This window comes from Ovis canadensis, chromosome 16 (assembly GCF_042477335.2).
Source record: "Ovis canadensis isolate MfBH-ARS-UI-01 breed Bighorn chromosome 16, ARS-UI_OviCan_v2, whole genome shotgun sequence".
Taxonomy (NCBI): Eukaryota; Metazoa; Chordata; class Mammalia; order Artiodactyla; family Bovidae; genus Ovis; species Ovis canadensis.
The window spans coordinates 13607369-13635158 of NC_091260.1; the positions used below are offsets into that span (position 1 = coordinate 13607369).

A 27790-nucleotide genomic window follows, 5' to 3' on the forward strand; every position below is an offset into this window, starting at 1 on the left:
ATGTGAGTTTGAACAAACTCTGGGAGATAGTGAAGGACAGGGAAGCCTGGCATGCTGCAGTCCATGGGGTCGCAAAGAGTTAGATACGACTGAGTGAGTGAACCACAGTACAACCTTTATATTAGATTTTACCTGGAAATACTTTTTGTACACTAAGCTGACCACCTGAAATTCATTCTATTCAGGGACAAAGCCATTCAATCAGGAAAACTTTGTCATTGGAATGGAGATAAGAAGAGGATGTGGTTCATTCATTATTGAAGGAAAACATCTTTCTGTGAGATAGTAGAGATAAACTGGTCACTTACACCAGGGAGGAATTCACCCTTTGTGTTTTAAAATGTTTTCACCAGGGACCCTACGTCTCCCAAGCCCTTGCACTTCAGTCTCGATTTCTGATGTTCTGTTAGTCAGAAAAAATTTTAAGCGCTCTCTCTTTCCTACCACCATCCTCTTGGGAAGGAAAAAAAGAGCATCATAGTAAATATCAATAGTATCAAAATGATCAAAAATGAAATTGACTCCCCAGATCATAACTGAGAAGGTCTTATGAATTTTGAATGCACAGATCGTGGCAATTCTAAGCGGATGGAGAAAGGACAGTAAAACATAGCTATGTTCTAAATTACCTGGACTTCACAAAAAATGAGAGTAGTCACTTAAATCATGCAAGAGATAGAGGTTGGGGCAGTGACTGAATTTGTCATTTTTCACTGAAATTACTATCTGGCTGCATAATCAAGCTGGGCTTTAAAAATGAATTGGGGGAGGGATGGAAAATGAGCTGGGAAAGCAGGGAGACCGGGAGACAAATGGCCCAAGGTTTTAAATATTAAGGCCTATATTTATACAGCCCCTCCAACAGGAACGCTGCCTAGTGGGGGGAAGGAGAATGTGCTCAAGGCTGGCACACTATGTTGGTTTCTACTTCTGGAACTGTACCAGGAGAAAATTTTGTTTGGTTTGGATTTCCAGGGAGATGGGAAGTTGGTTTCCTGATATCTGAGGGTAAAGCCTACCAATGCCACTGTTTCTCAGGGGTGTTTCTTTTTAACATAAAAGGAGCCAGCAGACACTTAGCCTCTTTAATGTAGGCCCTGCTACTCAAGGGAGGCTGACAAGTCAGCCTGCAGAGGAAGGGAACAGAACCAGGTCCATGACTCTCTCCTTCCTTTGTCGGGGCGGAGAAAGGAAGCAAACGCAATGAAGATGGCACCGCGATTACTGGGCTATCATAAATGATTTTTTAGGTTGGAAAAGGGATGAGAGCCTCCCTCCCAGGTTCTTCATATCTATGATGGCAATGGTTGGGGGAGTATCTGAATCCTACTAGCCTCCCTTCAGAGTACCCAACTCTGACTCACAGAGAAGTGCTCACGGCAGTCACGTGAAGGGGAGGGGCGGTGCTGATGATGTTGCCACGATGGCGGGAATGAGGGCACTGAGGCTCAGATGCTGTGAGTCATGTGGGTGTCACCAGGTACCGATAGGATGCAGTGATGGCGTAATACTGGATATGGTGGTCATGGCAAGGATGGGGAGCATCACGGCTGAGGGTGATGATCTCATCTTCTTATCTCACTTAGAAAGATTAGAAAGTCCTGACCAAGGGTCCATAGGCTCTGGCCCTTACCTACCTTTCCTGCACAGTCTCTGCCACTTTCCTCTTCATTCACTCCACTCTGCCTCACTATTCTGCAAACCATCCTGAGAGCTCATCGAGACTCCCTCCCTTCCTTCATTCAGGTCACCCACACACAGAGGGTTTCATGGGCCAACCCTCCTGGAGACGGCCTCTCCCTGACTCTCTTCCCTTCTTTTATTTTATTCCATAAGATGGTATAGAAAATCCCAAACGAACTTTTTGGCCAACCCAATACTTTCTAGTACTGAACAATTTCTAATACTTGCCCTCCCACTTGAATATGTAAGCACCATCAGAGCAGACTTCATTTCAGTTCGTCTTCTACGCATAGATGCCAGCACAGCTGTCTACACCCAGTGGACACCTGCTAAGCATCTGTCAGCTGGATGTGTGCATGGTGGTATGGGTGCTGGTGATGCTGCTGCGGGGTGATACGGACTCACTGTCACATCTCCACTGAAGCACCTACTTGAGGTCCACACCCCCAAAGCCAGAGGGCAGTGAAGCGGTGAGATGGGGCCTTGTTTAGGCCAACTCAGTCCCACCTCCTACCCAGATAATTTTACCACATTTTTGCTGGAGACGCCTAAGCTCTGAGATTCCTGAACCCACACACCTCCCCATCTGAAGGCAACACTCAGGCCGTACCTCCCAGTCTTGGGAGACATTCCAGGTCTAACATTGAGATCTCCCAAGCATGGTCATGCAGCTCCTTATCTGGGGAGATTGCCCACTATACCTACAACCCCTCAACCTGAAAAGATCTGGCCTCCTTTCTCGTTGGGGAGACTCACATGCGCTTCAGTTTCTTGTACTGGGTGAAGGCTCCAGCAGGAATGGATCTGATGGAATTCTGTTCCAGGCGTCTGAGAAACAGAGCAGAGAAGAGTCAATTAACCATTTATTAATCAACAAGTGGTTGCCGGGGCCTTGAGGACAGGATGGTTTCCCCCATCAACAGCGCACATTCTTGGACAAGAGAGACTCGGTAAACGCTGTCCAAAGGCCAGAGATTCATGTTCTGGTGTCTGGGGGTGCCCAGCCCAGTGTCTAACTCCCCTGGGAGAAAGCTAGAAGAGATGACTTCTCCTTGAGCATATTTGGTTCTTGCTGATGACAAGTTGTCTTTGGGAAGCAGTTGTCATCTCCAGGAAATGTTGTAGGAAGCAACCAGAGGGCTGAAAAAGCCAAAGCGATAAAGAGAAGGATGAGCAAAGAGAGATGGACAGATAGCATTGCCTGTCTATCCTGGAAGCAAGTCACCATTCAGTCAAAACCTCAAGTACCCTGCTGCTGGCGTGCTGCACAGGCAGACATGGCCAAAGTTGACTTCATTTCCGGGCTTTTCTTTTCTTAATGGAGGTATAATTGACATAGAACTTAATATTAATTTCAGGTGTACAACCTAATGATCCAGTATTTGTTTATGGGTTTTTAACTGGCTGTTCTCATATGATGGAGTCTACAAGTCTTGAAGCTTCCAGCCTGACATTCATCGAAATGGCTCCTTGACATCTGGAGGGCCCCGGGGGCCCAGAATGGACCACTCCCCTGGGGCTGCCGCTGCAGTCTGTGGCTTTACTGTCTTACAGATTTGCTGAAATGCCTCCTCCTCTACTACTCCAGAAAGAACAAGAGAAGCTGCAGGCTCAGGGCCCACAGCTTCCTCGGAAGAGAAGAAGCGTGGGGTGTGAGCATGCTTCTCCGTTCTTTATTCTTTCATCTCTCAGATGACTTCCCGTCACCAAGAACAGGTGTGGTGGGAAACGGGCATGAGTGGGAGGCAGGGCCCTCTATTAGTGGTGATGAATGAGGGCCTGGCCCAGGCTGAGGACTCAGCATCTCCTCCTCATCCATCTCCCGTCTCTCCGAGGTGCGGATCTTTTCATCACCTCCTCATTTGGCATGGATGAGCCCCATACCCTTTGCTGGGAAGACACACAAAAAGATGTGTGTGTGTGGAGGGGAGGGCTGGGGGAAGCAGAAGGAAGAGACAGGAGGAGCTGGCTCCCTTGGAGGCGACATCCAGAGGAGGCACATTTCTGGCTGGGATGAACCCATTCATCTTGAAGAATAATCCCCACTGCAGAAAAGGGGAGACAGGCATATTAATTTGTGCCCCTGCAATCTCGTCTTCATTGAGGGAAAGAGAGTATTTGTTACTGGAACCACTAATGGAGCAGTTTGCCAGCAATTTTCCCATTTCAAACAACATCTTAGCTGCTAATGTGGAATGGTTTGTCAGGCCTACCCATAACACAGACAAATCACTCTCTAGGCGGAAGGAAGGGGGTGAGGGGTGGAGGGGGAGAATGAGGAAGGGTGGGAGAGAGGAGAGAGGAGCATCAGGACAGATCATTCCTGGCTGCCAGATGAATCGAGTCTACAAATGAGACTGCCACAGTCTATTAAGAGAGCCTTTGTGGGGCTGGAGCGGGCGGGGGTGTGCTCTGCTGGGCTCGTGGGCACAGGATGGCTGGACAGGGGCCTGGTTGGCTCACGGTGAGCCAAAAAGCATGCCACGAGGTTGCAGAGGCTGAGAGCTATGGGATACAGCCACCCACAGAGGCAGCAGATCTGGGCAGGCTGCCTTGACTGAGAGGGTCCAAGGACATTCTCATTTTCCAGCTGAGCAGAGTTTAGGAATTTCTCAGCCAAGGCAGCAGCTCTGTGGACCATTAGGGTGGCCAGTCGGGTAGCAAATGCTCTCCAGGAATCCTGGGATTCACCTGCCACTCTGGCAGGGGGCTGAGGGCTGGAGGAGGCCTCTGGAGAGAACCACTTGCTGTAACGATGGCAACCCCTTCCACTCCTGCAAGAAGACCCACTGCTCCTGGCTCAGGCCAGGAGCACATGCAAGCCAGGTCAGCCAGCTGCCCGCGCAGAGCGTAAGAAATAACATCCACCTTAGTGAGGGGTGCCAGAGCTAAGGGAGGGGTGAGTCAGGGAGTAGGGGGTGATAGTGATATCCGTCCCCAGGAGTTTAATAATGTGGTGACAGAGACGAGCCCAAGATGGCCCATCACAGAACCAGATTTTATTGCTAATATAACAAGAAGAGCTGTCCTTTATGGAATCGAGTTGATTTATGTCTGTTTCTCTCTTTGAGTCCTTACACTGTGGAGGCAAGCTGTGTTGGTCCTATGTTGTGGATGAGGAAAATAAAACCTACAGGGACCCAACAGCCTATCCAAAGCGACAGAGCTTTAAGTGGCAGAGATGGCATCTTTCCTTTACCCAGTGGATGCTCTGCCTTCTCTGAAAACATGGAGAAACTGAGGCCCAGGGACTAAGGTAGCTTTCCCAAAGTCCCAGAAAAGTTTAAGGGATGAGGATTCCAGTTCTCATTCGGAGACATCATGTACCCTCTGAAGTAGGTATTTTGTAAAAAAGGCTGTAGAAGTTGAGGGAAGGTGGAATATAGGTGTGTGTGTGTGTGTGTGTGTGTGTGTGTGTGTGTGTGTGTATGCGTGTGCGTGTTTGAGATTTCCCTGGTGGCTCAAATGGTAAAGAATCCACCTGTAATGTAGAAGACCTGGGTTGGATCCTTGGGTTGGGAAAAGTATATATGTATGTGTGTATATATATATGTATATGTGTGTGTGTGTGTGTGTATTTATAAAATGTATGCAGAGTGCAAAGGTGTGACTTTGAACAAAGAACAAAGAATTCCGATCTTAGTCTGTTAAGTTAACCCTGGCTGGGACGTTGCTGTCTATCTTGTGCTCTTAACCCTTGCACACTCTGGGAAGGGTCTTTATCTCTGCAGTCTCTCTGCCTGTTACGCTGCTGTGGGTACCAGCTAGACATCCAACCCCTTATAGAGTGCCAAGGCCAGGACATGATGTGGGTTAGCCTTGCCTCAGCAGACTCCAGAGTTGGTCAGTATACTTCAAATGTGAAGTTAAAGCCAGGGTGAGAATAACAACAACAAGAGCTAATATATGTATCAGCCTGTACTTGTTAAGTCGGGAATCGGGCTAAGAGCTTTGCATAGGTTTGTCTAAATATTCACACCTCCTGGAGGCAGGTCCTATTCCTTATCACTTTTCCCACTTTAAACATGAGAACATTGAGGCTCAGAGAGTTTAAGTCACTAGTTCAAGTTCACAAAGCCAGGAAAGGCTATAGCTGGGACTCAGACTCACGTTGATCCAGTTGGAAAGCCCACACTCTCAGTCACCAAGCTTTGCTGAATACCATTTGCAGCCAAGGCATCGCCATTCCTTTGGTACTGCCTGTTCATCCTCAGGAAAATGGCCCCTCGGTCAGGGGTGGAATTCGGGGGTGTGTGTGTGCCCCACGGCCACAGGCTCTACACGGTAGGTGCCCTCTGGTGGGTTTTACACAGCTTGGAGCAAGCATGCAAAGATCCATGCTCCCGTGACAAAAATTCAGTGTGAAGGACAAAAAGAAGCATGAACATCAGCAAAAACTGTCACATTGGGGATGCATCTGAAGCCAGCAGCTGTCTTCAGTCTCTCTTAACTGGCATGTGTGTCTTTCTTTGGCAAACATTCTTCAGGCTGCAAACTGATTTAATAGAACTAGCATAAAAACAAACATACAAATCAAACATCTGAGCATCTTCCGGCACCAGAAACAATGGGAACATCTGATGGGGATTTCAGCCATTTGTGTGCTGTATTGATTTGCCCTGGTTCCTCGGTGCTTCCTTAATGATCTGTCATTTGCAAACACTCAGCTGAGCACAATACATTTCTAGCAACACAGAAGTCAGAGGGATTGGCAGGGACACAGCCAGAGCAGGACCATGGCAGCAAGTCACCTGATAAAGAGGTGTCGGAGCTGGGTTAGAACATTGGCTGCAACGATGATGAACATCTACCATCTACTGTACACCACACACCTGCTGTACACCAGACACTGTCCTCTGCACACTGGCTCGTTTGATTCCCGCAACAGTACTACAAAGCAAGTAGTGTTACTAAAACGGAAACAGCATGGGACTTCCCTGGTGGTCCAGTGGTTAAGAATCTGCCTTGTAATGCCGGGGGATGCGGGTTTTACCCCCGGTTGGGGAACTAAGATCCCACGTGCCCCAGAGCAACCAAGCCTGCACGCCCCAACCAGTGAGCCCACGCGCCATAATGAAAGACCTTGCATGTCACAACCAAGGTCCAGTGAAGCCAAAGAAATAAATTAAATAGATATTAAAAAATAACAACAAAGATGAAGCATGTGGGCATATGTGGCATGAGTCATTCCTAACCAGCTCTGCAGAGTTCGCGGCATTGCCTTCAGAAAACAGAGGTGCCTACACAGGGTCAGGTTTGCTCTTATGATAATATGCATATTCTCAGATGCCGCTAACAGAGAAACCTTTGTCATCAACTCTGAAAAAAAATGAGAACTTGAAACTAAAGCGTTCTCTCATGTCACACACGTGACACGAGACTCAGCTTTTCCCTTTCAGATTCCATTTAGTAGTTTTCAAACATTGTGCTGATTTTCCACACAAGTATGCTACTTAACCCTCATGGGGAATCCCTAGTAGGGATGATGAGCCCCACTTTGCAAAGGTGGGAACTGAGTGAAACATGAGCTGTTAGGTGTGCGTTGTGTGCTAAGTCGCACAGTTGTGTCTGACTTTCTGTGACCCCATGGACTGTAGCCCTGCAGGCTCCTCTGTCCACGGGATTTCCCAGGCAAGAGTACTGGTTGCCATTTTCTCCCCCAGGGATCTTCCCACCCCAGGAATTGAACCCACATCTCCTGCATCTTCTTGCTTTGGCAGGTGGATTCTTTAACTCTGAGCCACCTGAGAAGCCCTAAGCGGTTAAGACAGGTACCCAAAGAGCCAGAAGCAAGATTCCAACCCCAGGACTGGATGTCATTCATGGTCCAGTGGTTGAGAATCTGCCTGCCAATGCAGGGGATCCAGGCTCAATCCCCGGTCTGGGAAGATTCCACATGCGAAGAAGCAACTAAGCCTGTGTGCTGAAAATATTGACCCCTCACTCTAGAGCCCTCTAGCCACAACTACTAAGCCCATGTACTGCAACTACTGAAGCCCACGTTCCTTAAAGCCCATGCTCTGCAACAAGAGAAGCCACCACAATGAAAAGCCTGCACACCACAACTAGAGAGTTAGCACCTGCTTGCTGCAACTAGAGAAAGTCCTTGAAAAGCAACGAAGACCCAGCACATCCAAATATAAATAAGTCAGTCAGTTCAGTTCAGTTGCTCAGTCGTGACCGACTCTGAGACCCCATGAATCGCAGCACGCCAGGCCTCCCTGTCCATCACCAACTCCCGGAGTTCACTCAGACTCGCGTCTAAAATAAAAAACACCCCAGGGCTATTTATCTCAAGGCTCTGTTCTTAATTATTCTGCTGCCTGACGGGCTTCCCCTTTACTCCGCCTGTCCCCACCCACCCCATCCCCCTCCTTCCACATGACAGTCCCCCAGAAACCCAGTGTCCTCAGAACGTTTTAAGAATCCCAGATGTTGGTGATACCGAGTCCTCCAACCCTTTTGTTCTGCTGGCTGCTTTTTTTTTTTTTTTTAATTTCTCTAAAAAACTCCCTGGTGACCAGTGTCGTAGGCGCACACTTGCTTTGTTAAGCAGATAAACCACTGTTTATCTCTCCACTGCAGATAGACAATAGGGCTGAGGTGAGGCCAGGTGGAAAATGGGGCTACCTTTCTCCCTAGATGCTCTGATTTATGAGTTGGCATCTAAGTCCATCCACAACCTTTCTCTGGGCTTGGTGGTAAAATAATCTGCCTGCAAATGCAGGAGACATGGGTTTGATCTCTGGGTTGGAAAGATCTCCCAGAGAAGGAAATGGCAACCACTCTAGCATTCTTGCCTGGAAAATCCCATGGACAGAGGAGCCTGGCAGGCTACAGTCCGTGGGGTTGCAAAGAATTGGATGTGACTTAGCAACTAAACAACAATAACCTTTCTTGAGAAGCTAAATTTATTTGTTAGAACTGAGGACATGAGACAGGGATGACACTAAGTGGGGTGAAAGAGTGAAAATGGAAGGCGACGGGACAGAGGTGAAGAAGGAGCTCTAGGCACGGACAGTCCCTCTCAAGCCTTGAGGACCTGGGAGGGTGGAATGAGGACCACAGACCAGAAGACCGTGTGGGCCTCTCGCTCTTCCCAGAATCATCCCTGCTGGAGGCTGGAGCGGGTTCAGAGAAACGACAGGGAGCAGCAAGAACTGTGCTGCTGGTGGGAGCTCAGTTTCGAGGAAAATCTGCAGTGAACTGTCTCGCTGTGGGTTCCCTGAAAGAAAGCTATTTTTAGAGGAATTGGCTTTGCTGTGTGGGGAGACCAGTGCACTCTGTGAACTGCTCTGGCTTTGAAAAACAAGCTGAAAGAGTCTGCCAGGTTGCTCCACATGAGGGACAGCCCTTCCGTCCCCCAAATGTTGGGGAGTGCAGATCCCTCTCAAGGCTTAAGAGCATCATGACCAGCTCAAGACCGGGCAGATAGGGAACAGAGAACTGGATGCAGCGCAAATTATCCCTACGGAGAAGGAGATATCTGGGTTATACCAGTGGCCAAGGACATAAGGTGGAATTTTTTAAAAAATTTATTTGGCTACGCCAAGGTCTCAGTTGCAGCATGTGGGATCTAGTTCCCTGACCAGGGACTGAACCCAGGCTGCCTACTTTGGGAGCACAGAGTCTTAGCCACTGAACCACCAGGGAAGTTCTGAGGGGAAATTCTTGATGGTAACAAGGGAAGTCACATTCAGATGCCTTTGGATGATAAATCAGACACTTCCTATGCATCTTGGGGTGCATGTTATGATGTCCACTCTCTGCTCCTTCTTTCCCACCTTTCGACCTCTGCCATCTTCTGGTCTCTCATTGATTAAGAATATGAATTTTAACTGCTCTGAAGACAGGTCAACACATAGATCGCCAGCAATAGGCTTTGTTGCCTCAAGGAACAAACAGGTTTCCTCTGCAAAGTTCTCTCAGTATCCAATCAGAGAGCCTTGCCTCAACTGCTTTGATGTCTCAGCTTCATTTTATCCTGAGGAGAATGAGTGAAGCATAGCAAGAGAAGTCCCAGGCAATCTGTCTGGCAGGCCATGCGTGCAGGGCTAGCAGGGGCAGCCTTATTTCCATGTCTGCATATATTCGCATGAAAATGAGCTACTGCCAGCCTCAATTCATAATGCAAGTGGCTAGCCTAGTTTTTTAACCTATTCTCTCTACCATAATCTTCAAAGAACTGAACGAGCTTTAGGGAGGGATATAATGCAGGTAATCCCAGCTCCTGTGATGTGGTTCCCAACCTCTCTTACCAGGCCTAAGATAAACGTGGTGGGAGGAGTAGCCGCAGTCATAGCAAAATCATACCAGTCACTGCTAACACGGTGTATCTCGTGTGCCAGACCCAATGCTAAGCATGTGATAGCATATATTCATCTAACTTTCACATGAACCATTAAGAATTTACCACTAGCCTCTACATTTTCAGTTGAGTAAACCAAGGTGCAGGAATGTTATTTGTCAATGGTTAAAAGGCAGGGAAGAGCTAAAATGTGGGTCTGTCTGAATCCACAGTCTACAGTCTGAAGACCACGCTTGTTTGTGGCTGCTTATTTTTAGAGGTACTCTAGCTAAGCTGGCCACTCCCAGGTTTCTAGATTCAATGGGCTAGCTGGTTTAGCCTACGAATAGGCGAATTTGATCCAGATGACCATTACATCTACTACTGTGGGCAAGAATCCCTTAGAAGAAATGGAGTAGCCCTCAATCAACAACCCAACATGCAGTACTTGGGTGCAATCTCAAAAATGTCAAAATGATCTCTGTTCGTTTCCAAGGCAAACCATTCAATATCACAGTAATCCAAGCCTATGCCCCAACCACTAATGTTGAAGAAGCTGAAATTGAACGATTCTATGATGACCTACAAGACCTTCTAGAACTAACACCAAAATAAGATGTACTTTTCATCATAGGGGACTGGAATGCAAAGTAGGAAGTCAAGAGATACATGGAGTACCAGACAAGTTTGGCCTTAGAGTACAAAATCAAGCAAGGCAAAGGCTAACAGAGTTTTGCCAAAAGAACACACCAGTCATAGCAAACATGATCTTCCAACCACACATGAGATGATTCTACACATGGACATCACCAGATGGTCAATACCAAAATCAGGTTGACTATATCCTTTTCAGCCAGCCGAAGATGGAGAAGCTCTATACGGTCAGCAAAAACAAGACCAGGAGCTGACTGTGGCTCAGATCATGAACTCCTTATTGCCAAATTCAGAATTAAATTGAAGAACGTGGGGAGAACCACTAGGCCATTCAGGTAGGATCTAAATCAAATCCCTTATGATTATACAGTGGAAGTAAAGATAGATTCAAGGGATTAGATCTGATAGAGTGCCAAAAGAATTATGGATGGAGGTTCATAACATTGTATAGGAGGTGGTAATTAAAACCATCCCCCAGGAAAAAAAATGCAAAAAAACCAAAATGGCTGTCTGAGGAGGCCTTACAAACAGTTAAGAAGAGAAGCTAAAGGCAAAGGAGAAAAGGAAAAATGTTTCCATCTGAATGCAAAGTTCCAAAGAATAGCAAGGAGAGATAAGAAACCATTCCTAAGTGATCAATGCAAAGAAACAGAGGAAAACAATAGAATCGGAAGGACTAGAGATCTCTTCAAGAAAATTAGAGATACCAAAGGAACATTTCACGCAAAGATGGGCTTATAAAGGACAGAAATGGTATGGACCTAACAGAAGCAGAAGATATTAAGAAGAGGTGGCAAGAACATAGAAGAACTATCCAAAACAGATCTTAATGACCCAGATAACTACAATGGTGTGATCACTAACCTAGAACCAGATATCCTGCAGTGCAAAGTCAAGTGGGCCTTAGGAAGCATCATTATGAACAAAGCTAGTGGAGGTGATGGAATTCCAGTTGAGCTATTTGAAATCCTAACAGATGATACTGTGAAAGTGCTGCACTCGATATGCCAGCAAATTTGGAAAACTCAGCAGTGGCCACAGGACTGGAAAAGGTCAGTTTTCATTCCAATCCCAAAGAAAGGCAATGCCAAAGAATGTTCAAATTATCGCACAACTGCACTCATCTCTCATGCTAGCAAAGTAATGCTCAAAATTCTCCAACCTAGGCTTCAACAGTACATGAACTGAGAACTTCCAGATGTTCAAGGTGGATTTAGAAAAGGCAGAGGAACCAGAGATCAAATTGCCAAAATTCGTTGGCTCATAGAAAAAGCAAGAGAGTTCCAGAAAAAAACATCTATTTCTGCTTCATTAACTACGCTAAAGCCTTTGTCTGTGTGGATCACAACAAACTGTGGAAAATTCTTAAAGAGATGGAAAACTAGACAACCTTGAGAAATCTGTTCGGAGGTCAAGAAGCAACAGTAAGACCTGGTCATGGAACAATAGACTGGTTCCAAATTGGGAAAGGAGTATGTCAAGGCTGTATACTATCACCCTGCTTATTTAAGTTATATGCAGAGTACATCATGAGAAACACTGGGTTGGATGAAGCCCAAGCTGGAATCAAGATTTCCAAGAGAAATATCAGTAACCTCAGATATGCAGATGGCACCACCCTAATGGCAGAAAGCAAAGAGGAACTAAAGAGTCTCTTAATGAAAGTGAAAGAGGAGAGTGAAAAAGCTGGCTTAAAACTCAACATTCAAAAAATGAAGATCATGGCATCTGGTTCCATCATTTCATGGCAAGTAGATGGAAAAACAACAGAAACAGTGATAGACTTTATTTTCTTGGGCCCCAAAATCACTGCAGATGGTGACTGCAGCCATGAAATTAAAAGACACTTGCTCCTTGGAAGAAAAGCTATGACCAACCTAGACAGGATATTAAAAAGTAAAGCCAATACTTTGCCAACAAAGGTCCATCTAGTCAAATCTATGGTTTTTCCAGTAGTCATGTATGGATCTGAGAGTTGGACCATAAAAAAAGTGAGTGCCAAAGAACGGATGCTTTTCAACTATGGTGTTGGAGAAGACTGTTGAGAGTCTCTTGGACAGCAAGGAGATCAAACAAGTCAATCCTAAATGATATCAACTCTGAATATTCATTGGAAGGACTGATGCTGAAGCTGAAGCCCCAACACTTTGGCCATGTGATGTGAAGAACTGACTCATTAGAAAAGATTCTGATGCTGGGAAGGATTGAAGGTAGGAGGAGATGATAGAGGATGAGATGGTTGGATGGCATCACCGTCAATGGACATGAGTTTGAACAAGCTCTGGGAGATGGTGAAGGACAGGAAAGCCTGGTGTGCTACAGTCCATGGGGTCATGAAGAGTTGGACATGACTTAGTGACTGAACTGAACTGAGATGGTTTAGACCTCTTATTTAATCAATTAAGGCAATTTCTGTGTGTCTGTTATACATACTACTTATATACAGACATACATTTATAATTATATAATAATCACATATAATTAAACACATTTCTATTACACACACATATTCTTCCATGAGTGCCCATCATTTTATAAAATGAAGAATATTTTTGACAATAATGGTAATAGAATAAGGAAGTCTAGAATGTTAAAATAAAAGATGCTTCTTTAAATGGAATCTTTTTGCTCAATGGAAAAATATCACATTGTTCTTATTATTTTTACTTTACCTCATTTAAGGGAAAACTCAGTAATAATCAGACAGGCTTTCAGAAATAACTAGTCTAGCCTGTCCATGTTCCTTTTAAAATTCAATGTTCGGGTGTGAGCCCAATGGCCTAGGTATGGTCTGGCCTCCATGGGCTTCCCCTCCAATGTGGATGTCTGTGATTTCTCTCCCTCAGATGCCTGATCTGTGAGCCTGTCAAGCCTGAGCTGTAAGTGTAGGCACATGGAGCTGGAAAGGAGGGTGAGCAGGCCTGAGCTCCTGAACCAGGGCTGGTGTGGGGGTCAATGGTTGCAGCATGGTTATCAGACTGGCCTTTTCCATCATGCTATGGTTTGAGACCTGGCCAAGGGAAGCTCTGTGGCTGCCAGAGAGAAAAGATAAAACCCGGCAGATGGAAGGGGAAAGAAGTGAGGCGGTGCAGAGACAGGAATGTTCAATGCGATTCTGAACTGAGGCATGCCTTGGCAGGAATTCTGTCTTGACACCCGCCTTTGGAGGATCAGAGTCCTACTCCGGCCTGGATGGAAGATGAGGGGCGGGCTCCTGTGACGAGGAGCACAGGGGGAGCCGGGCGGAGAAGCAGACCTGGCTGACACGGGAAGTGGAAAGATCACGGGTGCGGAAGAGGATAGAAGAAGGCAGGGGAATGGATCAAGAGAGGCAGACAGGCTGGGAGGGGCCGGGAGGGACAGGTGGCGAGGTCTAAGCGAGGTCTGTGGCAGGAAGGGTTCTCCAAGGCTGGGGCAATGGACCATGAGGAGTAAAGGCACATCCCAGTGAAGCACAAAGGGAATTCACTGTTGTTCTTGCTGAAAGGAGACTGAGTCAAGGTCGGGAAGGCACAGGAGGTATGGGTGTCAGGCCAAAACCACCCTTGGCTAACGCGTTCCTGCCCTCAGGAACGGTATGGAGGCACAGATTGTGTCCACTGGGGCTGGGCGAGAATGTTTCAAAGGGAATCAGAGAAAAGTTAGCAAAGCAGATGAAGAAAGAAGAAACTAAGGCCCCTGTGTTGTAAGCTCGATGTTTCTTCTCATGTCAGTGGGTGAAACCAAAGTCCCTAAAATGCCCCCGTGATCTGGTCCCTCAGGACCCCTCCGACCTCCACCACTAACACTCTCCCTTGTGTTTACTCCACGCCAGCCACATTGGCCTTCTGGTATACCCAGCACAGCCCTACCTCAGGGCCTTTGCACACACTGTCCTCTCTACGTGCAACACTCTTCTCCAGATATCCACTCGCTTTTTCTCGCTTACTTTTTTTCCCACAGAAGCTCCCATCTTCTACCGTATCAGCTAACTTACTTTGGCTTGCTTATTGTTCGTTGCACCCGTCTCTCCACTGCAATGCAAGCACCACAAGGGCAGCAATTTGGTCTGTTTTGTTCACTGCTGCTCCCTATTCACAAAATTACCCCTGGACCACAGTGGGCTCACAAAAGACGTTTGTTGAACGAATCCGTGAATGAATGAAAGGGCCAATTTGGTCATCCACTGGAATGCATTGGCGATAGAAGGGCATACGTAAGAGGACAAACAGGTGGCGGAAGAGGGGAAAGGAGGAGAAGGAGCGGGAAGGAGGGGGCGTAGGGAGAGGTGAGGTGTAGCACAGAGGTGAGGGAAATGTATACGATATCTTTTATTTGGAGGGATTTTTTCTAATGATGTTTTCAGTGAGAGGGGTTCCATCTAACCAATGTTTAATAAAGCCACCTTTAGTAAAGGCAGAAACTGTTATCAGCTATTGTCATGTAAGGAGTGATCTTAAGGTCAGTATTCACTGACCTTCCAACCCAGAGTGAGACACTGGCCACTTTTTAACATATGAGAGGAGTCGACGAGACTGAGCTACTTGGACAAATGAATTTTCTTGGAATTTTGGACATCAGTGCACACACAGACACACACAAACTTGTCTGTTACCTAAAGGCCTGATCTGGATGATGATAATCTGATTCAGAATGATGAAAATCTCAGTCTCTTGCTCTAAAAGTAGCTATAAAATTAGTTCGTTATTCATATACTTTGTACCACTACCATTTTATGGAAGATTTGTCCTGTGTCAAGGGCTGTAGTAAGTGCTTTCCATGTGGTATTTCATTTACTTTTCATGACTTGTTGAATACTATAATTATCACATTACTATAAGAAACTAGAGATGAAAAAGAGCAATTATTTTGCCCACAATTATACAGCTAGTGCATGGCAGAACTAGGATGTGATCACAGAGTGACTCTAGGGTAGGGACGGGTAAACCTTTACTGCAAAGGGCCAGATGGAAGATACATCAGGCTTCGTGGGCATAAGTTCCTTTGTCATTGCTACTCAGTAGTGCCCAACAAGAACAGCCATAGGTAATATGTAAATGAATGGGTGTGGTTGTGTTCCAATAAAACTTTATTTACAAAAATAGGTGGTGGACATATTTTGTCTACAGGTTGTCATGTGCTGACTGTGTTGAGAGTCTACACTCTTGACCCCTGAGCTATAATACCTGGGTAAGCATGGAAGGAAGGCAAAGAGATGGCTGAGCATTTTCAATAGTCAGCTCTAGCAGCCCAACATGCCGCCAGTCTGCGGGGATTGGCCGAGACCACGAGGTGAACTCACCAGGGACAGATGGTGGCAGGCAGGCACTTACATTTCAACGATGCCCTCTGGCAAGTTGGCGGGAATCTCTGTCAGGCCCTTCCCTCGACAGTCCACGATGTTATTACTGCACGTGCAGGCTGAAGGGCAGGAGATGGAGTTGGCATTGCAGGCTGGAGGCTCCGAGTGGGGGCCTGCGGGGTCAGAACACAGTGGTCAGCTCATGTCAGTGTGAGGAGCTCCCTGGGCTTCTGTGATCCTTACCCAGCTTCCCAAGGAGGCAGCTACCTCATCAACTACCTGAAAAATGATCACCAGCTGACATCACCCCTCATCTGGGAGTCACAGGTGCTACTGGCTAAATATTCAGCCAAGAGGAGACAGCCTGACCTTGACCTATTTCTGGATTCTTCCACCTGCTCTGTCACCTGATCATGCCAGCTTTTCAGTCGCAGAGCTGCTCTCAGAGTCAACTGCACACGGAAATACACCACTGGCATGCAAAGGACACACCCTGGGACTGCTTTCCAGGGGTCCCAAGTCTGAACGACACCCCGAGGTTTCGATCTTTTATCTGGGGCTTGGCTACTGAGTTTAGATACACCTTCATTCCTTTCTCAAGCAGTTGAAAGGCACTCTCAAACCCAAGTGGGAGGAGAAAAGGCGACAGAATTTCCCCATTTGGGGGCACTAATGACCGAATGTCAATACAGCCATCAACAGCAACATTCAAGGCCTGTTCAAATAGCTTTTCTGTCCAGAGATCATGCAAATAAAACTTATCTCATGAGAGAAAAAGGTGAACAAGTTACTCCACATTTTGGGGCCTTAATTTTGCTTGAGGTGAGAACCCATGTGAATGTAATGCAAAGTGGTAAAAAAAAAAAGAAAGAAAAGAAAGTGGTATGGAAGGTGTTTATGTTTTAATAGAAAGCTGATGCGGAGTTCCCTGGTGATCCAGTGGTTAAGACTCTGTGCTTCCAATGCAAGACCGGGGAACTAAGATCCCACATGCGGTGAGGTGTGGCCAAAAAATTAACAAAAAAAAAAGAAAGAAAGCAAGCCAAGTGAAAATAAACATACACACTGGTAAACTAGCTCAAGATTCAGAGAGTCATAAGAATCTTAATCAGTTTCTCTGGTGGTCACATCAAATCACTAACAGAAGTAAATTCCAATTGAAAAGATGGTGTATGTTTTCATATTATGATTGTTTCTTCAAAGTGAAGTAAGACTCTCAAACCTGTGGTTAGTTTTTCAAATGTGGACAGGATGGTCCAAAAGGTAAACTCAACCCAATGGCCTCCTCAGGACCTTAAACCACACCCAGGGTCCAGCCAACAGGGACAATTTCATTGTCTTTCGAGGTCCCCCTCTCAGAGCACAGGGTCATTGGCTAAGAGCAGATTCAGACCAACTCTGTAAATACCCTCACTGATCAGACACGGACCGTCTGGTCAGGGGCTCTTGGCCAAAGATAAAACGTGAAACATGGACAATGTCTGTAGAGAAAGATGATTTTGGTTTGGCCCCTGTTCACTGCAGAAGCTGAGGCTGGGAAGCCAGAGCAAGTCTAGCTACAGAGGTTGAATCAGAGGACTGACCGGGCCCGGGGCACGCACGCACGCACGCACGCACGCACACACACACACACACACACGCAATTTCAAAACATCCTCTTAGATGGAACATTCAAGAAAATATTCTTGTGTAGGGTGCAAGGACTTGAAACTCTCCAGCATCACACTAGTGGATCTAACGGAGACCATGGAAAATGCCAGTGAGATGACAATTTACATTAAAATCCCCGAGTGAAGCATTCTCTTAGAGGGTGAGGTGGTGCTGGCTTTGTTCCAAACTGGTAAAGTCTTTACACTTCTGAGAAAATGACAAACCCAGAGGGCTGGCCTGTAAGAAACTCAGGTCAGGAATGAGATTATTGTGGCCAAAAGTGTGGGCTCTGGAGTCCCATGGGCTCAGTTTGAACCTTGATTCTATACTATTATCCTTAAGTCCTCCTGTCTCAGTTTTCTCCATCTTTAAAATGGGGGAAAACAACAAACCTTACTTCATAGCATGGCTTTGTTGTGAAGGTGAAGTTAATGCACGTGAAGTATTTAGAAGAGTTTGTGGAACACAGGGCTCAGTCGTGTTATTTGTTATTGTTATTAATAATGGGTCTGGCTCAGCCACAAATTGTCTGCAGGATGTTGGGCAAGTCATAGTACCCACCCTGAACTTTTCTGCTGCCATCTCAGTGAACAAGAAGCTTCGACTGCACCACTGACACCCTTCTGAGTCTAAAAGTCAACCACCGCTCTTCAGACAAACGGAAACAGGAGGACTAAGAGCCTGACAGCCCCCCTCCTCTGCTCCCTCCCTTCGCAGGTAGCGAAGAAGAGCTATCATAGGCAGGGCTCTCGCCCCCTCACCCACATCCTCCCAGGGAGGCTCAGAGCAGGAAGGCTTCAGATGTCAGGGCTGCCCAGCAGAGAAAGCTGCCATGCCCGGCTCTCCACATCAAGGGGCTCGGGCGCCTGGCCAGCCAGGGAGACGTCGTGCCACACCCTGCCCCTTCCTGGAGGGCAAGTGTCAAGGGCTGCGTGGAGCGCCCTGAGCCTGAGCAGTTGCCTTTCCGTCCACTGAGGCACAGGGTCTCCGACGGCCGTGCCTCTTTTGATCTGTCAAACTGTGACATAGACGGGGTGTGTCAGAAAAGAATGGAAGAAAGACATTACGTTCTGGTACTCCTATGGGCGACAGGAGGTTCTGAAATGGAGTTTCTTCAAAGGGACCCCTTCTGACTTTTAGGCTGAAATGAATTCTGTTTAAGCCAGATCCAGACTGCAGCCTTGGATCCCTCTGAAAACAAGCTGGGCGTTTCACGGAGAGGCTCTGATTCGGAAGAAACGGTGTGCTACACTGAAAGGGATGTTGTCAAGGCGAACAGCCTTTGAAAAGGTTCCTTAACCGGGTCAGTAATTACACAGAGGGAAACACTGGTAATTATAGCCTCTGTCAGCATCCCGGGCTGGCAGCTCCCCAGCCAGGTATTTACACGTGGTGAGGGTGCTCCCCTCTTGTTGTAACAAAACATGGTCTAAGCCAGGCTTGAAAGTTGAGTTCACCTTCCCTGGAAACACCTCCCCTGAGTCGATGCTGGAGGGGACCAAGCCCACTTCCCTTTGGATCTCTGAATCCTGTGCTGGCAGGCGTCCCTCCCTTATGCCTTGCGTCCCTGGACAGATTGATGTGAAACTCTACAAGGGCAGCAACCTTCCCCACCTTCTTCACTATTACATCTTCAGTGCCCAGAATAGGGCCCAATGCAAGTCAGTAAACACACCTTAGGTGAGGGAGAGGATGAATCCATGAATGGAATTGGCCCAGAAGCCTTAGAGAGGTGGGATGTCACCAAGCTCTGGAAGGACCCTAGGGGCAGGCTCCCTGAGTTCTAAGTGCCCTGGGCTCGTGTCCATAGGATCAGTCCCAGAGCGGGGAGACGAGCGGCTCTGGGGAAACAGGACTCTCAGGCTGACGCGCAGGTCGTTTTAACCACAGAGAAGGCCACTGGTCCGATCTCCTGCGGCCCCATCTGAGCTGAGCCCCCACGCGCGGGTCAGCAGGGACATCCAGGCCCTGCGCCAAGCTCTGTCTGCAAAGCCACCTCTCCCAGCCTTTCCAGTCCACACACATGGAAGCCGAAGAGGGTGGTGCAGGGGATAGTCAATTTCCAAGGGGGACGAATCGCGGAAGCACCTACCTTTCTACCCAGCGAATTCTATGACTACTGGCTAGGAAGCAGAGCAGAATGGGAACAGAGTTTTAACACTGGGATAGGAGTGTGTACAGATCTTCAATGGGAGGGTCTCTCTAGGTATGAGCCTGCTCCATGCACATGTGTTCCCATCGCATGATGTGTTCTCTGGGCACCCATGAGTCCTCACGATCCTCGAGCGAGCCTGCTGATGGGTACCACCCCCTTCCCTCCCTGGCACAGCAAAGGCCTTAAATCAGAGCATAGCGATGGATTAGCGGGTAGACCTTCTGCCATCTACTCTCTAAGACATCCTCTCATAAACTTAGCAGTGCACATGGACTTGCTCTTCCTTTCTTCACTTGACAGTGAGAGCCCGGGCTCCTCTGCTCTTAGACCTCTTTTAGGCCCAGTGTGAACACGCTACTGCCCTGGGGTGGAAGGATGTGCTCATCAGAGCAGGGAGACGGGCACGCGGCCCAGGTGCCTGTCTCTGGGGTACTGTCTCACCTTTCCTCAATCACTACCAAAGCTCGAGAATTTCAATAAGGAGTCAAAGCTACCTTTGAGGTACCTCAAGGAGGGAGCTGAGATGTCCAGCCTTCAGAGATCTCCTAAGACTCCTGGCCTGTAGTCCAGTGTCTGGAGGGAGGGGAGGGCAGGGCAGGGCTCGGGGGGAACAGACACGCTGGCCCTTCCTGGTCTTACTGGTCATCAAGGGAGCTACTTCCCAGCCCTGGGAGCCCTCAGCGAGGCAGAGGGCAGGAATGCGTCCCCGGCTAGAATTCTCACAGGGTGAGAGCCGGTGGGTGCCCGCATGGACACCGCACAGATTCTCCTCCCTCTGCTGACTGCAAGCTGCCCTCCAGTTCTACAAGAGAAGAAGAATGGAGACGCGACCAGGGCAGTGAGCAGCACTGACTCCTGCTCAGTGCTCACCTCATCTCCGTTCTCTTTGTTGGCAAATGAAGGTGATCATCATCCTAAAAGCCCAGATGAGTGGGGCTGAAGTCACTGAACTTCAGATCCAGAGAGGGCCATGGAGACGGGGGGGAAACAGAAGTCTGGAGAGAGGAGCGTGCTTGCCCGTGGACACAGGTGCGTCGTTCTCAAGAGAGTAGCTAATGTCGGCAGGGTGTTACCTATGCATTAAGTGCTTTGTTTGTGTCGTCTCACGTGATCCTCATAAAACCCCTGATGCAGGGACTTTAGTGGTGGTCCGGTGGTTAAGAGTCCTCGCTGCCAGTGCAGGGGACTTGAGTTCTATCCCTGGTCAGGGAACTAAGATCCCACATGCTGCACAGTGTGGCCAAAAGATTAAAAAAATTAATCTAAAAACAAAAAGTACCCTGACATAGATCCATTATGTTTATTCCCATAACAGAAGGGCTCTTCTTCCATCTCCTCTGCCAAGAAGACACTCACCATGCTTTCCTATTGCCCTGAAACAGAAAATGTCAAAGTCTTGAAATCTTGGGAATAGGAAGCTCAGGGGCAAGACTCCGACTGGGTCAGCCACACTGGAGACTGCTCGACATGCTTATGTTAGAGTTGGGTTTCTTTCTGTCTTTAAAAAGAACTTCACCCAGTAGAATGAATATAGTTGGAAAATCCAATGGCCTGGTGAGTGTGTAGAAATAAATTAATTCCAGTATTCAAATTAAGCATCCCTGTTGCCCTCTGGCCTTTCAAAAGCCAACAACAGACTGAATGACAATGGGACTCAAGCAATTATGATGAGAATATGAATGAATGTGATTTAAATACCAGAGGCATGATCATTTGGGGAATGACTAAATAAACCTAATAATCTCATTCCTGCAATGTCCAATTATGGTGTTTTAATTAAAACCTCCTAAGGAGATGGGCAGCTAGTCATGGCTTTCCTTAATTATCTTTATACTTAGTAACTAGTCTCAAATTTTTTAAAAAAAGGAAGTAGAAGGAGAAAGTTTCTTGTTTCCAAGGAGACACACCTATTTCATTTTAATAATAACTGAGGAAGAGTTTGTTGAGAGGCTGTTAGGAACCAGCAGTGCTCGAGGTGATGGGGCACCTGGAAAATGTTTAAGACATGGCCCCTTATTACTAGAGACAGGCTCAATCTTCATGAAGAGATACCTCACATTCAAAGACACATAAACAGGTTCAAAGATGCTCAGAGGATGGTGGGAAGGGTTAACTAGGGAGTTTTGGATCCACATACGCACACTATTATATTTAAAATGAATAACCAACAAGGAGCTACTGTATAGCACAGGGCACTCTGCTCAGTGTTAAGCGGAAGCCTGGATGGGAGGGGACTTTGGGGGAGAATGGACACGTGTATGTACCGCTGACTTGCTCGGCTGTGCACCTGAAGCTATCACATTGTTAACTGGTCATACTCCAATATAAAATAAAAAGTTTAAAAAAGATGTTCAGAGGAAAGAGATAATTAATTCAAGAGGTCAAATATTTAGCTAATACCCTTGATCATAGTAAGGCACCAGGAAATTGACACAAGGAAGAGAAAACCTAGAGTTTAAACTCCAAAATAAGCCCTTTACGTAAGGATGGGAAACAAAATTCAGCAACTTCCAGCTCACATGAGCCTAAGCATGGCCAAAGCAGAACCTTTTCTCCGATCTGTCGTGTGAACTCATGAAGTCCAGTCAGGAGCTCGTCTAGTCCTATGGCCCTAAGCTCTCTCTAAAAACAAGGGAAATTAACAGAGAAATCCTTTCATTAAGAGAGAAAGGAGACCACACAGTCCCATTGTCTATCATAGAAAATCATTAGTAATAAATAAAATAGTCTCCCACCCTTGTGAAAAAGTCCCACTTGTCTCCCCAGGGGAGGAAACTAAATGCCTTTGATTGAAGGGGACCATTGACAGAGGAGATGAATTTTATCAAGTGTGCTGCTAGCAAATTTCTGGGTTAACTGGCATCATAAGAAGCCTGTAGCCAGGGCTTCTGGGGAGAAGAGGCTGGGCTCCAGACAGCCAGGTTTAATTCAGAGGGAGCTATCAGGGACTTGGGCAGGCAGGGCCCTCGCAGGCTGAAAGAGAGAAAGCTCATTTCTGTCTCTGGAGTCCTGTGTCAGGGGAGGTTTTTGATGCCGCATAGGGGCGCAGGGAGGGTTCTCTTAGGCTGCCTGGGGAGGGACCACTGGTGATGAATACTCAAAGGGACAGCCTAATTGCTGCCCTAAGCCTTCTCTCTCCGGAGAGGATGACTTCTTTCTTTTAAAGAAATGGTCACGCCCCTCTTTTCTTGACTGAAGCCCATCTCTTGCGGGTTATGGGAGGAACAGCTTGGGTGAGGCAGAACCCTGGCGGTTTTGCAGCTTCAAACAGCTGCCATCAGGTCGTCTCAGACTGCCTCCCTCAGATACCTTGCTGGGCTCTGCCGTGGGGCAGGCCTGCCCCCTTAGAGGTGAGCTTCACTTCACGGGGCTCGAGTTACGGTGCAGGTACAGGAGAACAGCCCATCTTTTCGACATCCTGCATGTACATAGGCTGAGCCTTGCTCCACACCACTTCCCCCAGCACCCTCTTTTTTTTTTTACAGTCTCACCAACTACCTTGAATCATTATTAAAGGTATAATACTTTTCGGAGGGGCTGCTCCTCCTGAGCCCCACTAAGGAGATGCTTCATTCAATCATGATGTTCAACTCACCAGTTCTCCTTGCCATTGTATATAATTGACTTTTCAGAAAGTAACCCAGCACAACATCCTGTTTTTAATTCTTCAGAACCTGGGATAAACATCTAAAAAATCCCCCATGCACAGGGGCTCCAATGTGTCACTCCCCTAAACTATGAGCGAGAGGGTAGAGTGCAATAGCATATTCATGTCTGGAGTTTGTGGATTAAATTTTCATGTCCTTAAAAGACATTTGGCTTTGTATCAAGAAGCTACAGGGACCATCACAGCAATAAACAAGATTGCTATAAACAGGGGATATGATAAAGGTAACAGTCACCTATGTAACTATTAACCCACCTGTGAGTCCATCCTAAAGGAAATCAGTCCTGAATATTCATTGGAAGGACTGATGCTGAAGCTGAAGCTCCAATACTTTAGATACCTGATGTGAAGAACTGACTCCTTGGAAAAAATCCTGATGCTGGGAAATATTGAAGGCAGGAGGAGAAGGGGACGACAGAGGAGGAGAGGGTTGGATGGCATCTCCGACTCGATAGACATGAGTTTGAGCAAGCTGCAGGAGTTGGTGATGGACAGGGAAGCTTGGTGTTCTGCAGTCCATGGGTTGCAAAGAGTTGGACACGACTGAGAGACTGGACTGAACTGAGATCCAGCCTTTTCAGAGGAGGGAGACTTGGGGAAGCAGCACCCTCAGGACCCAGGCGGATCAGCCTTCCCACCCTGGGTTTTGGGTCCTGACTGCTGCTGGGTAAGCAGTGTCTCGGCACTTCTCTGATGGGATGGTGCTTTTGTGACGAAGTGCATTCGTGTTGGTGTGCAGCTTTAAACTTGGCACCCACCTATAATGAGATGTTTTACCGTTTTCCCTAATTAGTTTTTCTCACTAGCTCTTGGATGACTCCTGCACTCTATAATTATTTCTTTCACTGGCACTTATGCCGATATTGTACCCTTTGCCTAATAATTACTGTAATTACAGTCACTATATTTGAGTTTGGTGCCTGTGTGATAAACGGTTTTATTATGTGTTTGATGGAAAGTGATTTCTAAGTGGGTGTCTATAGGAAATTGTTGAGGTACTGCTCAGAGACATGTTAAAATGTTTTTGGATAATAAAGAATTTGATGAAGCTGTTACATGACAGGGGAAAGCAGCAGAGTGTGAAGTTAAATTCAAGGAAAATTCCCACATATGGCAAATGCAGCCTAAGAGCCGAGGAGGACCAGTCTGTACTCCTGGCCACACGCGGTCCCCTAACATGTAGTCGGCTTCTGTAGTGAGAAAGCTCCTTTTTCCTTATTTCTGCTTAATGTTATGTGGCAGCCTGGATGGAAGCAGGGGACTAGGGGAGAATGGAAATATGAATATGTATGACTGAGTCCCTTCACCATTCACCTGAAACTGTCACAACATTGCTAATTGGCTATACCCCAATATGAGATGTTTTTGGTGTTAAAAAAATCAAAATTTAAAAAAAAAGTTCCTTTTTCTACACATCAGCACTCCAAGATAAGCCTTTAGAAGCCACTGGACCCAATTGCAGGACTGAGCTCCTGAATTTCAGGAATGCCTCTTTGGGGATCTCTCCAACTGAATTCTCTTGTTTTTGAAGCAATCAAGAAATTAGCTCTACATCCTTGCCACTGGAAAAGGGAAGACTTGATGGGATCGGAGAATGTCAATGAAAGTAAAAACAAACAAGCAAAGAACGTTTAGGACCCAGGGCAAAGGTAACCTCCTCTGAGAAGCGCTTCCCAGGTCACTCAGTCGCCTCGCATCCTGGGGGCCGAGGCTGCCTTCAGTTTCGTCCTAGCACAGCTCTGTTTTCTGTCCTATTACACTTCAATTAGCCACAGATCAAACTCTTGTGTTTGCTCGGCACATTCTGTGGGCCCACTGAACTCTAATAATTGAGCTCCACTCATTAGCTCTCACCAAGTGCTGCGCATCATGCCAAGTGCTTCATATGCATTATTTCATTGGATCCTCCCACCCGTCCCTTGAGTTATAGACGACGATTATTTCCATTTGGCAGACATGCAGCAACTTACCAAAGTCACACACCACTAAGGGACAGAGCTAAGATTTCCAAGCAAGCAGATTTGGAAATAGCCTCCGTTAGCCTGGCTCTCAATTTCTAGGAGCAAATGGGCTTAGGAATGCGTTTGGCCAATGTTAAAGGACCTAGCGAATGTTAGCTTCTTAGGATCGATGGACTCGGAGGCGTAACAGAAAGGGATCCATGAGTTCCTTCAGTAAGAGCTTCTTTTCTGGCACGCCCGGAGGCACACTAGAGTGCTCTGCGCCAAGCTCTGGGCTGGGCACGTGTTCACGGCTGAGGCGAGCTCACAGGCGGGCGAGCGGCGGGACAGGAGGGGAGGGGAGCCATGCCGTCTCACCTGGGCACACGTACTCCTTCTTCTGCACGTCTGCCACGCTGAAGCCCCTCAGGTGCACAGGGGCCATGCAGAGAGTGAACTGGCCGACGGTCCGCCGCTGCCGCAGCCAGTCCGAGAGCCAGGCCAGGTGGCAGTCACAGTACAGGTGGTTGGAGTGCAGGCGCCTGGGAGCGGGGGAGAGGGGAGAGGCTGTCACCGCAGGAAGTGGGGGGCTGCCACTGGCAGAACGCAGTGCCGCGTCCATGCTCCTTTGCCCAGCATGACCATCCTCGGGATCCCAGGGGAGAACTGCCCTCTGCACTGCGAACTGCCACTGGATCCTCAACCCTCCTATTGCTAACCCACAAATGACAGTCGTCTTCTCGTGCCAGCCACATCCAATGGTGACCTTCAGGGTTCTGAGCAATTCCCATTTCTTAATAGTGATTCCACCCTTTCCATTTCCACCGGGGAAAGCCTCAGCATACAGGAGAGGGAGGGCGGCGTTACCACACTGACAATCCTGATTCAGGTCCAAATTCCAAAAGGGTGACTCAGGTGCAAATGTCAGTACTTTAGCTAACTTGAGTTCCAGATGGCTTGCAACAGCTTCCTCATCACCATGCCCCAGTCTATAGTGAACTGTGGCCAGGATTTGCCACAATCTTTTCTCTCCCTCCTTCATTTCCACTCTAGATCTCTTTAATACACCCCCTTCAGAATGCTTCCCTGGTAGCTCAGCTGGTAAAGAATCCGCCTGTAATACAGGAGACCCTGGTTTGATTCCTGGGTTGGGAAGCTCCCCTGGAGAAGGGAAAAGCTACCCCCTTCAGTATTCTGGCCTGGAGAATTCCAAAGACTGTATGGACATGGGGTCTCAAAGAGTCGGACACGCCTGAGTAACTTTCACTTTTCGTGTCACACTGGTGAGCCTAAAATACCACTGTGTGCACTAGCCAGGCCTAGCAGGTCACAAAGAGAAGGGGGCTTTCTGAAGAAAGCATCTTCTCTCCATCCTCCTATGTAAGTAAGGTATTATCCATACAGACTCCTGCAAAGCAGAGCAATCTCTCCGGAGTGCCTTTTATCACCTTCCCAAGTCCAGTTCCACCCGATGTATTTGCTCTTCTAACTGCTTCAGGGATTCTGAAAAGGCGTTACATTTGTTTTCAGGACTCTTGGGCTTTCTCCCTCTAGTAGCTATAATTCGAGGTCGATTTCTCATTCTGGACTAAGATTCCTGAGAGGGATCTGCAGATTCCACATCTGAGGGGAACCCCAACTGGTTAAGTGAAACTTCATTTCCGCTGACTGGAGGGCAACCTAAGGATAGCCAGGGCTTCTAAAGGTTCTTCCCAAGGTTCTGTATCAGGGATTTCCAGTGTCCACACTCCCTACCAACCTCAGTCATTACAAGTAGCCCACGGGTGAGTTCTAGTCACAACAGTTCATCATATACTTGGCTTTCTGATGTCAATTTCAATGCCCCATCCCGCACATGCTAATCAGCCAGCCGTATCTTGGGACTTTTGAGTACTCTGTGTCATGCCAGTTAATACTGCGTGGCAGCCCAAAGCAGTTGGCTCAGGCTACATCTGTGCCTGATGTGGAGAGAGCTGAAGGGCTCTTGACCACACTCCACTCAGTGCAAGGTCAACACTGCTAAACATCAGCTGAGTGCAGCTCATCTGTGCTGCCTGCAGGCAGAGACTCCCTGCCACTGCATGGGTGCAAACCTCAGGCAAGCCAGGGCCACTGGGGAACTCGGGAGCCTCGGAGTGGAGGCCCCAGATCCCACTGTATCCAACTGACTAAACGAACCCATATCCCACCCAGAATATAATTTTTTTTTCTGCTGAAAAATATTTGAAAAAATTTTATGATTTTGTTTAAAAGTGATGAATTCTGATGTTATAATTTTCTTTTCGTACTTCAGAGCCAATATTTTAAGGTCAAACTCAGTTGTGAGGACAAAGAGACTGTGCCTATAATGGGCCCAGAGCATCAAAATTCAGGTCCTGATGCTGTGGAAGTGAGCCTGGCTTCTTCTCAGGCTGGCACTCCAGGAGAGAGGGACAACCCTAAGCTGCGGGGAAGGACCTCAGCGCTAAGTAGG

General features: G+C 47.3%; 1 protein-coding gene across 1 annotated transcript in view; it reads right to left on the reverse strand.

The window, feature by feature from the left end:
- SLIT3 (slit guidance ligand 3) overlaps positions 1 to 27790 on the reverse strand; it is a 724331-nt gene that overhangs the window by 140880 nt on the left and 555661 nt on the right. The window contains exons 8-10 of the mRNA XM_069555989.1: positions 25696 to 25859; positions 15937 to 16078; positions 2440 to 2511 (exon numbers count right to left, since the gene is read on the reverse strand). Of these exons, the coding sequence (XP_069412090.1) occupies positions 2440 to 2511; positions 15937 to 16078; positions 25696 to 25859 (378 nt within the window). The remainder of the gene's footprint in view (positions 1 to 2439; positions 2512 to 15936; positions 16079 to 25695; positions 25860 to 27790) is intronic.